The sequence below is a fragment of the Ursus americanus genome, chromosome 22 (genome assembly GCF_024610735.1).
Source record: "Ursus americanus isolate L20-20 chromosome 22, mUrsAme1.1.p, whole genome shotgun sequence".
Taxonomy (NCBI): domain Eukaryota; kingdom Metazoa; phylum Chordata; class Mammalia; order Carnivora; family Ursidae; genus Ursus; species Ursus americanus.
Genome location: NC_142148.1, coordinates 4,692,492 through 4,704,883, shown reverse-complemented (window position 1 = coordinate 4,704,883; position 12,392 = coordinate 4,692,492). Strand labels below are relative to the sequence as shown.

General features: G+C 54.8%; 1 protein-coding gene across 1 annotated transcript in view; it reads right to left on the bottom strand.

The window, feature by feature from the left end:
- Positions 1-2,531, bottom strand: part of APCDD1L (APC down-regulated 1 like) — a 51,506-nt gene extending 48,975 nt beyond the window's left edge. Inside the window, exons 1-2 of the mRNA XM_045808408.2 lie at positions 2,476-2,531; positions 1,822-1,981 (exon numbers count right to left, since the gene is read on the bottom strand). Coding sequence (XP_045664364.2) covers positions 1,822-1,870 — 49 coding nt within the window. The 5' untranslated portion in view covers positions 1,871-1,981; positions 2,476-2,531. The remainder of the gene's footprint in view (positions 1-1,821; positions 1,982-2,475) is intronic.
- Between the last annotated feature and the right edge of the window lie 9,861 nt (positions 2,532-12,392).

The window sequence follows — 12,392 nt, the reverse complement described above, 5'->3', positions numbered from 1 at the left end:
TTCAGTGGAAAATTGTGCCCGAGCTGAGAGCAGAGAACGTGAAGGCCGCCTGCACGGGACTGTCCCCCTCTCCGGTGTCTGTGTCTGCCTCGAGGGGCGGCGGGCTCTGCAGTGGCCTCTGTCCGCCCTCCCGGGGCCACCAGGCGCTCCTGGCCTCTCTCCTGTGGGATCTGTGGCACTTGCTGTGGTGAAAGGTCGCCGGGAGTGAAGCAGCAGGACGCAGCAGGGCTCCCCGAGCGCGAGCCGCGACGCTCAACTTGCAGTGATTTTATTGGCATGACGAGAATTCAGGGCCTGCCAAACACAACAGCCCTGTGCTGTGACCGAGACTGCAGGTTTCTGGGGTAATCTGCCCTAGTGCTCGTGATGGCCCCATCCTTGGGGATGCGGAGAAGCTTCCTCCCTGCCCTCCTCCCACCTCTGCGCCCAGAGGAAAGTGCAGACGTCCTTGGCCAGGCTCTCACCTTGCCCTCCGCCCTTTCTCACTCCCCACCTCTCTTGGGGACCAGCAGGGTGGCCCTGGGCTGCTTCTGCATTGATGGAGGCCTCCGAGGCAAAGGACAGCTGTGCGACTACTCCCTTCCAGCCCTGGCAGGAGGCAAAGGAGATCCTTCTGGTGGATGTCGCCGGGACTCCTCACACTGCTAACCCAGCCCTCCCTTGACCTTCCTTCAGACCCCTTTCATCTCTTCTTCGACTATCTTGCTTAGAAGTTTCGGGGTTGGGAAGCAAAGAGTGTGGTTGATGAGCTCCTGTGGGTAGATCGACTGTTCCTTGCCTGTAAATGGAGCAGAGTGCCCAGGGGGAGCGGACAGCCCCATCCAACTGGCTGCCACTTACTGAGTACTTCCCTGGTGCCAGGCAGCGTGCTAAGTGCTTCCCTGTGAACGTTCTTGTACCCCCACAACAATCCTAGGCGAAGGTGGGATTTTGTAAGCCCATTGGACAGATGAGAAGGTTGAGGCTAAGAGAGCTAATGGACATGCCTGCTCAAGGCCACATCAGTTGAGGGTGATCTGGGTTCTGAGCCAGGTGAGCCGACTCTAGGGCCAGAATTCTTAATCCTTCACCATGTGAGGGTGCTTGGAGCTGAGCCTGGGGCCGTACACACTTCCACAACTATGGTTGTTTTGTCCTTTTGGCCAATGGTGACACACTGTGGTCAGGTGGCCTTTGTAGAGAGTTTTGTCCATGCCCACCACCACGAAGAGCCAGCAGGAGAGTGGTTAGTGCCGAGAAGACACTGCCTCCTCTCCCTGGAGTCCTTCGGCTGCCCTCCCTCCACACCATCAGGCTTGTGGGACACCAGCGTGGGCTCAGGGGCACTGCACCCTCCCAGACTTCTCCCCCAAGCTCTGGGGCAGGGCACAAACCTGAGCGCCCGCCCACAGGGTCAGGATTCAGTGGGTGAGACCAGAACCTGCAGCCCTGGTCCGAGGATTTCGGGGCTTATAACTTGCCGCGGGGGTTTCAGGGGGCCTGGGATCCTCCTACATCTTCTTGGAGGTCCCTGGCGCCCCCCCCACCGGGGGGCCTGGCACACGGGGCTGCTCCAGGTGCCTGCAGACCAGGCCCCCATAGGCGCACAGCCCGGAGGGGAGAGCACGAGGTGCGGTGGCGCAAGACCCTGGAGGTGCTGCAGGTGCCGGCCAGGTGAGGCCAGAGAAGAGCGCGGAGAAGAGCGCGCAGAGCACAGCATCACCTGCCCAGTGCATAGGCCCACATAGCAGTCCCCACGGACTTCCCTAGGAACATCAGACGGCGAGCTCCCTCCCTTCCGAACTCAGGCAGCGAGCCGGTGGGGGGGAGGGCAGCACCTACCTCCCAGAAGCACCAGGACGCAGGCGTAGGGGAGCATGGCTGTGGGCATCCCGTCGTGGCTGGCAGGACGGCCCCCCGGGGCGCCTCCACTATGCGTGGAGAGGAGGCGCCGGCGCGGAGCTCTCCGGCGGCGGCGGACGCTGGCGTTACAGCTGGGGTCCTGCGAAGAAGTTGCAAGGGTCCTGAGCCCCCCTTGGCGCTCACACGCGCTCACCCGCCCGGGCTGTTGATAGTTGTAAGTTGAGCTGCGCACTCATAGGTCCAACTTGCCAGAAGAGGTGGAGACAGCCCCAGGCGTTGCGTGCACACCAGCGCAGCGCGCCCAGCCCTCTGGCGCAGCTCCTCCTGCCATTCAGACCCTCCAGCCGACCCCCCTCCGTCCCCTGGTCCTCGCCTCCCCCGGAGTCTTTGCAGTGAGCACAGAGGCCTCCCTCAAACTCTTGTCCTGGCCCAGCCGGCGCCGTGCGCTCCTACGTCCAGAGCACACCCCTAGCCAGGCAGATCCCTGGAAGGGCAAGGGGGTTGGTGGGCGACTCTTCTCTGCCCGGCTGGGTCCCAGGACCCCCGATGTTTCTATTCAGGCCTTTCAGATACTCTTGGAAAAGTTTCAGCTTGGAGCCCAGTGAGCGCAGGAGCACTGTGAAAGTGGCCAACCTGGGGTGCCCAGCAGCCAGCAGCCTCTCTGTAATTAGCTCGTCCTGCTCCGGAGAGCATCTAGGCAAACTGTGCAGCCGACCAGGGCGGGTTTCCTCCCCCCACCCCACCCCAACTCCTCCTCCAACCCCCCCTTCTCATCCCAGTGAGTCAGTTTAGGGTGGCAGTCCAGAGGCAAGGCAGCTGGGAGGAGGAGGAGGAGGAGGAGGAGAGGACAGACACTGTGTGCCCAAACTAGTCACCTCTTGCCCCCCATCCCAGGCCCGGGGCCTTCCCAGGCATCTCTCTGAGCGGCAGGCAAGCCTTGAATGAAAGTGCTGAGCGTCTGGGAAGGAGGGTCTCCACAAGCTATTGGATTTGTGAATGAAGCAGAGAGAAAGCGATTGGAAGGCTAATTTAGCCGGGTTGTTCCTGTCCTCATGAGCTATGTGGTGCCGAAAAGCAAACTGTGTGGGGCAGGCATGGGGGCTGGGGTGCGTAGATCTGGGATCCATTCTTCACTGGGTTGCCATTCACCGAGAGGACAGAGGAGAGGGAAAAAGAAGGGAGACCCCAGAGGGGAGGGAGGGAGGGAAAGAGAACTGAAAGGGAGAAAGGGGAGCAACAGAAACAAAGAAAGAGCAAGGAGGCAGGTCCAAAGAACTAAGCAGGAGACGCAGGAGAGAGAGAAAGAGGAGAAACAGAACCTAAGGGGGAAAGTTGGAGGAGGGAAGATGAGAGATGGAGGCTGTCGCCTGTGGTGGACGTGGACCTTGGGACACATCTGTGCCCAGGGCGCACACCCAAGCGGTCAGCCTGCGCTCCGAAGTGTTCGTAGACTCACGGATCCACATCTGTCTTGGGGGTTCCAAGACAGCACCCCACCTTTGGCTTCCTTGCCAGAAGCTTGGGTGAGGCTCCTGCGAGCCCTTCCACTAACTGCAATCTCAAGGGCCCCCAGTCCGGGGACCCCCCACCCCGGGCGGGCCATCACTTCCCTCTTCTCTGGAGGCCATAGAGATGGGCAGAAAGGGCAGGATGAGGCCACAGCACGATCTTACATGGATGGAAATGGGAGAGAAACGATCAGTTCCCTTCCTGAAAATGACATTCTTCTGGTCTTGCGGAGGCCAGCATGAGCCCAGAGGGCCTTGCCCACACCGGGCCCGTCCAGCCTCCCTGCGCAACTCGGCTACAGCATAGACGAAGTTGGAGTGGCAGGGGCAGCTTCTGTGGCGGGAGGGGACTTGCTCGGGGTGGTTATTCATAATTGTGTAATTGTGATTATTTGTGGCAATTATTTATATCTGCAAAACTTACACCTCCGGATAGTTGCACGGCCTGCGTGCTGTCCTTCCATCCTGTGGGAGACTGCACTCCGGGCTTTCTGAATGTGGGCGTTTTCAAGTCCCAGACTGCTGGCAGGGTTTGGCGCAGGGAGGGGCTGTGACATTGATGTCGCAGGTGGGGGATAATTTGGTGCTTCTAGAACTTACTGTATTGCTCTTAGACATGGGAACTTCCCCGAGAAGTACGGTGCCTGTTTAGGAATTGTTGGATTGGCTTGTTTATAAATGAGAAATTGCCAATTGTCTCGAGAGCCCAGTGAGGACCAGGTGCTTTAGACACACCGTACCTTACATCCAAACGACCCGATGAGAAGTAGGAATTATTGTGGCCCCATTTTACAGAACAGGGAAACTGAGTTTGGAGAGGTTGGGCCACTGTCCCAAGGCCACACAGCTGGAAGGTGGCAGGGGTCCCTGCTTGTGACCAGGATGCATTGCATCGCCTTGAGGGTGCCCTGTCTCCCTGCACTGTTGGCTCCATTCCAAGCCTGAAGATCCTAGAGGGGAAAGCCCAGTCCCTAATAACAGCCTTTCTTGGAAGAGGCTTCGGGGGGAAGGGGAAGCACGATGACAGAGCGCTTCCAGAGTCTTAGCTAGACCCCACTGTGAAGACTGACAGTGAGGGGTGGGAGCCAACCCTCTTCATGGGAATGGCAGGGTGGCCCTCAGGAGAGGACATCTGGGGAGGACAGGTGCACGCTCCTCTTCTGCATGAGAGGAAACAGAAGTGAGGGCAGCAAGCTACCTGTTCTGAGGCAGATTTTACTCCCATAAATTAAAAAAAAAAGGAAAGAAAATGAACGGTGTTTGAACAAGGCTCTGCTCTCGTTACAAGATCAAACAAAAGACAAAGAAGGAACCAAAGCTAAAACTTGTTGGCTTCAAACATATATTTATTTTTAACCAAAAAAAAAAAAATTATACTGTCCAGACTGTGCATTTTGCCAGAGGAAGGATGGTATATGCCCGGTTCCTGACCCCTTTCTTGCATACAGAACAATCCCCTGAGAACATCTGAAATGCTAGTAATTATAAGGCTGTTTGGGGGACAAGCAAATTATTTCTGAAGCCCCCACTGTGCTGGCTGTGAGTCACATCCATGGGAATTATCACATTTGGGCTTCTAGAGCTGGGCCTTTCTGGGTTGTTAACTGCAGGGACCCTCTCTGGGGGAACAGAGTCACGGGGGAGGGGGACACAGGGCACGTTGCTCTGGGGCCATGTACAGCCAGTGTGAGGGAGGCGGCCAGATGTCCATGATGGGAGAGGAGGAGGCCAGTCTTCTGTGCTCGGCTTTTCTCTCCCACCCACCCTCTCCCCAAATCCAAGTCTGGGGGTGGGGGTCAATGGAAAGCACTGTAGAACAGAGCCTCTTGCTTCCCTCCCCACCAAACACCTACCTCCTCATCCTTCTCTCTGCTAAAAACACCGTGGGAAGGTAACATCGCCCCATGAAATCTTGCTATAAAACGGTCTGTTTCCTCTGCTTGTTATCAGGGGTGTCTGATCAAAGAAACAGTGCCCAGACCTGGTTACCTAATAACCAAATAAACAACCAGGTTGGCTTCCCCGATTGGGACGAGTGGGGGCGGGGGCAGCTCTGGAAGAAGTGAGGGGGAGGCCGGAGTGGCTGGACCCCTCTTGATGACCATTCCTGCCTGCAGAATGTCACACTGGCCAGATCCTCACAATAGCTCCCATGTTCCAGGTGGGGACACTGAGGCAGGGAACCCATGTTCCTGCCATCCAGGGGAGCCCATGGCCATCAGGTAGATGACACTCATTTGTCCCCTGTGGTAATTGCCATGGTGTCAGCCTTCCTCCCCCTCCTACCACGCACGCCCGCGCTCCGTTCATGCCTTGTGTCTAGTGGAGGCCCACTACGTATTTGCTGAACGCGTGAATGAGCAGATCAACTACACAGAATGAGCACTGGGTTTGCCTCAGAAAATGTGGTCGCAACTTGCTGGGGCTGGGGCAGGGCTAGGGTGAGGCATGCAGGGCTCAACGCATAAGGGGTCACTCACTCTCAGATGCCCACCCTGCACCTATAAGAGCCTGAGAGTGAGTGCCCCCTCATGTGTTGAGCCCTGGGTATCTTGCTTGGCCCACCTCAGCCCCGGCTCTGCCCTCACTCTGAGTCCCAGTTTCTTCTCTGGAAATGGGGATGATGCTCATGCTGTCTGGAGGGATTAAGGAGTCAGTGTCTGCAGACATAAGCTTAGGAAGAGCACCCAGTCTTCAGGTCCCGAGACTCTGGAGAGGAGCTGAAGGTCACACAGCTGGTGTGAGACGGGGCCTGGACAGCAATGTGGTCGGGGACTTGAAAGTCGGGCTGCTCAGCCTGACTCTAAACTGCTTGGGTCCTGAATGGCTTCTTGTTCACATGCCCCTGGGGGAGGCAGGTTGAGAAAATTCCTCGAGTTTCCCAGAAACTTCCCCCACCAGTCCTCACACCTGTCAGTCTTCATGCTCCATCAGGCTGTGCTAGGACCTGGGAGGCATGAGAGGGCTTAACCCAGCACCTGGCACCTAGGTGTTTGGTGAACACGTTGTGGGTGGATGGGTGGGTGGATGGATGGATGGATGGGTGGGTTGGTGGGTGGGTAGCTGGATGGATAGATGGATGAATGACTAGGTGGATGGGTGAATGGATGGATGGATAGATAGATAGATAGATAGATAGATAGATAGATAGATAATATGGATGGATGGATGGATGGATGGATGGATGGATGGATGGATGGATGGATGGATGGGATGGATGGATGAATGACTAGGTGAATGGGTAGGTAGGTGGGTAGATGGAGGGATGGAGGGATGGGATGATGGATGGATGGATGGCAGGCACAGTGGGCAGGTGGATGGATGGGTAGAATGATTAGCATTGCAGTTGTCACGGTTGTTCTGGGTGGGGCCTAAGCTGAATGGTTTGCTCATTTTATCATCATATTTATTAACTTATTAGTAATAATCATTAATGCATTCCCTCACCCTTGGATTACAAATTCCCAAACTGTGGAGATACAGCATAGTCCCTGCACTGAAAGGGAGCTCTTCTGCAGGGCGGGACCCTGTGTTCCCACGGGAGTAGCCACAGAGCTGGACAGAGTGGGTGAACGCTTGAAACCTTTGCTGAGTGAAGAGCAGATTCCTGTTTTTAGGTTGCCAGGCTTGCTTGCCTGGGAGGCTTGGGGTTGGCTTTTCTTCTAAATCTCCGGGTCCCCCACCCAGCCCGGCCTCTGTGATGCCAGGGCTGCCCATGCGTGGTTGTGGGATGACTGGATGAGCCACCCAGTCTGGATGCCAGTAGCCGTGTCCATAGAACGCCCGGTCAGTCATCACTGCTCGGGACTGACAGACGGGCTGGAGCTGTTTAGACACACCAGGCTCACAGGCAGATTGTAAAGAGCATGGGTTGGTTTAGTCCATTTTACGTGAGAAGCAAGAATATTCAGTGTTGGGGCGCCTGGGTGGCTCAGTCGGTTGAGCGTCTGCCTTCAGGTCAGGTCATGATCTCAGGGTCCTGGGATCGAGCCCCGCATCACACTCCCTGCTCAGCGGGGAGCCTGCTTCTCCCTCTGCCTGCTGCTCCCCCTGCTTGTGCTCTTTCTGTCTCTCTGAAAAATAATTAAAATCTTTAAAAAAAAATTCATAGGAATCATCCCTGTTTCATAATTGTTAAAAAAAGAAAAAAGGACATTGAGTGTTGCTACCAGGGTGGAGAAGCGGCTGCCTGCGTCAGGGGAGAAGGGAGGCTTTGGGTGTCTGAGGGAGTCCGTGTCCTGGCCTTGCCATTCACGGGGTGCATGACTTTGGGCCACTTTCTGAGCCTTTGACTCACCCAGAGCGAGAATCCTCAGAGGCTTTGAGGGAGGATCCTGGGAGGCAATGCAACGAAACTCGCAGTGTGGGGCCTGGCGGTAAGGTCCTTGGTAAGGGGGTAGCTGGTACCATTTGGGGATGTGTCCCCCAAACACAGAGATGCGTGACTCCTGTGCACCCAGACCTCATGCAGGGAGCCGGAGCTGGAGGGCCTCAGGAGGTCATCTAGCTCACTCCTTTTCAGATGGTTCCTTGGGGGCCTCGTCAGGGGCAGGAGCTGGGAAAGGCGGCAGCTCTCCCTCCTCCCCGGGCCTCAGCCGCAGCCGGGCGCTCTGTATGGGGAGGGGAGTGGCGATGCTCCAGGTGTTTCTATCAAACACGGGCTCCTCAGAGCTCTTGGAGCCACAAAGGAGACACACACAACATGGAGACATCTAGAAAGCATAGCGTCTCAGGAAAGAAGGGCTCATGCATGTAAACTGCGAACACAGGTCTGCACGCAGCAGGCGACACGTTTTCCAGGTGTGTGTGTGTCTGAGGCAGGACATCAGCCATGTTTGAGAGGATGCCCGTGGGAAGGAATGGGCACGGACGCTGGGGGTGGGAAAGGGGACATCTCCGCAAATGCACATGAGGGTCCTCACACAGGGGTTATCAGCGCACATAAATTCAGTAATATTATTGCAACTCTCTGCATCTGAGCAAAAGAGGTGGGAAACCACTGACTCCCTCTTCTTGAACAGGGAGAAACTGAGGCACTGCAAGGGGCAGAGGGATTGCCAAGGTGGCGGTGGGTGAGTCCGAATTGTTCCCTCCGTGCCGAGACCCAGCAGGCTGGGCTAGCTTTGTCCTCATTCCTGCAGGTGTTTCCAGAACGGGTTGCCCAGAGAGGGGGGGGGGGGTCTCCCTTTTTTCACAGACCCAAACCTGTTGGCGATGATTCCTCTGGTCTGAGGGGCTTTTTGTGGAAGAGGCAAATAAAAAAAGAAGGCAGGGGACATGCGTGGCTTCCGACTGTTGATTTTTTTCCTAGCGATGTTTACTGTTCTCTTCCCATTATAAAAAGCACCTAATAGAGCTAATTTATTAGCTAATATATCTAATACATTTAGAAAGCACAAAGTTTATTTCTCTCCCATTATAAAATTAACAGCGCTCCTAATACACTCTTCGGAAAATGCCGAGAGAAAGGATGCAAACGGAGGTCACGCACGATACCGCCCCAGGACAGAGCCCTGCCGCCGTGACTTTCTTCCTCCACTTACATAATTTTTTTTCCCCAACCTGTGGTCCAATTTAATCATGTGAAGGTCTGAATAAACCACTCATTCTCCCAATTTCATCTTTGGGGCTCATTGACCAGCCTTGAAGGACCGGGCAGGCGCCAGGCCATGCGGGGAGGGGGCGCAGAAGGGCAGAAAGCGAAGTCATTGTCTTTTCGATCCGCGTGTCCTCCTGGGGGCTCTGCCCCCGTGTGTTCTGTTGGAACCTTCCGCCGTACTAGGCAGCGAACTTTCCTCTGCCTCTGATTTCAGGCTGGAGGCCGCAAATTGATCCTAAATAGAAACACCTGACAGGCGGGGCGGGGGGGGGGGTCGCTTGGGAGTTTAAAAATCCGCCCAGAGGCGCCCCCACCGTCCACTGAGGGTCCGTAGGGAGGTTTGGTGCCCCGGGCGGGGAGGAGGTGAGCTACCTTGAAGGGGAAAGATGGAAACCTGGGGGCAGAGGACCCTACAAGTGTTCACGGCACAACGAAGGGAGAAGACCTTTACTTATTTTTTCTTCCCTTCTTTTTTCCAGTTGACAATTACCATGCAGGGTTTCGCCTGCACCCTCCCTCTTGAAATGGAATTTTTATCTCTTGATTCATGCTACAAGATAAAATCCCTGTTTATCCAGTTGCATGAATAATTGATAAGCTCTTTCCAACTCGCCAGAAGCAACTTCGCAGTCTCGCCCTGCGGCCTGGAACCCATGGCAATTTCCTGAGCGCCGGCGAGAGACCTTTGCAGTTTCTGCTTGGAGCCCACCGACTTTCTGTCTCAGGGGTGGGGTTATCTCTTGATCCAGATTCAAGAGTTACAGATTCGGCACTCGGGGTTCTCGCGTGGGGGATGCGGGGATGGGGGGGGGCACGCATCCGTGTCCACTTAGATTTTCTAAATCGAGCCTGTGACAGGTGTGGATTCCGACGGGAGCCTCCCGGCTGGCTGTTCAGAGTTCACGGCATTAATTAACTCTAATCTGTTCCCTGATAGTTTAAACCAGACCCGAGATGTGAAGGCATTTTCTTTCCTACATATTTAATGGGCTTAATGAGATAACAGTAAGAACCGGTGTTTGGCGGTGTTTATATGATAAAGCGCGGTGGGGGGTTATTTATGTGCTTAGCTGGGGTTTCTCCTTCTTAAACAGGTCCGGACAGATACCTGTTACATTTGGCTCTTGCTAAGCTTTAAAAAAAAGGGGGGGGGGATTTGTAGGCTGTACTGTAGAATGTCCCAATTCTTCAAGACCAAGGTAGATATGTGTTGTGATGGTGGTCATGGTACAAAATGCTCCAAAGAGAAAGGGTCAACAAGATATTGTTCCTTCCTCCTCCTTCTTCCCCACCCCCACCCCCCACTCCGAGATTCTTCCCACCTGGGTTCAGGGTGGTAAACACTTGGGTCTGATGCGGCTGAGCTTTGCACGTGCCTCTGGGGCCGGCAGGGTGCTCCTACGGAAACCTGTTGAGAGAGCCGGCGTCCGAGTCCCTTGGGAGCCCTGCAGCCCTCTCTCGCCATGGGGACCGATGGGCTTTCATTTCAGCCACTCAACATTTATCAGCCACAGACACTCATTCAGCTTTCTCTTTGGTTTGCAGAAGGTGGCGAGAAAATGAATCGGAGTCTGTTTTTTTTTCCCCCCAGCCTGTTTTCCCCAAAGCTCCCGGAAATTAAGAAACATGCCATTGGTTTTAGCAAACACTTTCAACAAACTAACACCAGATATCCCGGCGAAGGCCTCGGATCTCCATGCAGACCCTGCTCTCTGTGAGCCTGGCCCTCCGTGCAGGGACGGCTGGCCCAGGCACGGCGCGGGGGGACGGAAGGGTAGCCACGGCCTTGCGGAGTGCTGTGAGGGACCCATCCTTCCCGAACCTTCTCCACGTTTCTCATAGCTCTGACGTTCATTTGTGGCCTCCTGGCTACAGTGGAGGGGAACGGAAGGGGCTTCTGGGGCCACATGACCAGACCTCAGGCCTGGCCGTGGAGGGGAAGCTGGTGGGCATCTGTGTGCCGTGACCGACCGCCTGCAGACCCCTGAGGCCAGCGGGCATTTCCTCGGAAGCTGGTCCCCAAGGTGGCGCTGCGTGGCCTGCCCCCTGTACCCCACCTAAATCCCCTGATTGCTGCTGTGTCTTCAAGGTTGTGTGGTTTGTGGGGAAGCAGAGTGTGTGATGGGTTTTCATTGTCTGTCCTCTCCCAGCAATGCCACAGCTGGGGAGGGGAACCACAGAAATCTCACTAGTGGTCCTGCCTCCTGCGGTGAGTGCTGCCCCAGCACAGGTGCGGTCCCTTGGGCCCCTGCTGGCGGGGTAGTGTGCCACCAGGAGTGGGCTTTGCGTGTTTCTCAGAGGGCTGTTCTGGATAAATAAGATGTGTGTGAAGCCATAACCCAGTGCGTGGCACAAGGGGAGCGTTGGGTAAAGTTGGCTTCGGTGAGGAAGAGGAGGAGGACGAGGAAAAGGAGGAGGAGGAGGTGGGAGTCCCGGCTCCATACTCGCTGAACCACTGACTCCACTGTGCCCTTGGCAGGTCCCTGTCCCTGTCTGGATCAGATTGCTCATCCATACATCCAAAGCGCATTGGAAGGAGGTGTGAAGTGTAAAGCACAGTTGCCGACCTTGAGAAGCTGACACCCCACAACTTCCAGACGCCTGGGGTGCGGGTTTCTCTCCTCTCTTTTTTCCTAATTCCAACATAAAACACGTTCCCATGATGGAAAACCGAGAAAAGCATGCACAAGAAGGGCAGAGGGTGTCTTGTCTGCACTGGCCATTCGTGCAACAGATGCTTGGGAGAGGGCGAGACAGAGCCCGGAGTCGGGCAGCACTTCGAAGTCTGTTCCCAGTGGTTGGCAGGTGCCGTGCAGACCAGGAGTGAAATCTCATGGCTTCCTTTCTCAGGTGTTCCATCAAAGAGAACGTCTCTGTTGGGTGCTGGTGTGTCTTCAACACCACTCCAACACTTGCGTGCTCTCCATATAACCAAAGGAAAGGAGCCTTCGGTTTTAACTTGCGTTTCCCTGATGACTAATGAGGTTTAGCACCTTCTCGTGGGCTTCTTTGGAACCCATCTGTTTTCTTTCATGAGGTATCTGTTCAGATCTTGGCCCATTTTTTATTTGGGGGGCCTGCTTTCTTTTTATTGAGCTCTGAGTGTTCTTTATATTTCTGGATATAAGTCCTTTCCTAGATATGTGACTAGAAAATATTTTCTCCCAGTCTGCAGCATTCCTATTCATTTTCTTAATGGTGTCTTTTGAAGTGCCTAAATTGTTAATTGTGACGTACACGTCATCAGTTTTTTTCTTTCGTAGATTGTACTTTTGGGGCCATACCTAAGAAATATTTACCTAATCCAAGATCACAGAGATTTTCTTCTATGTGTTCTCCTAAAGTTTTTTTTTTAATAGTTTTAGTTTTGCATTTGGATCTCTGATCTATTTTGAATGAGTTCTTTTATATGGTATGAGATACAGATTGAATTTTTTTGGATG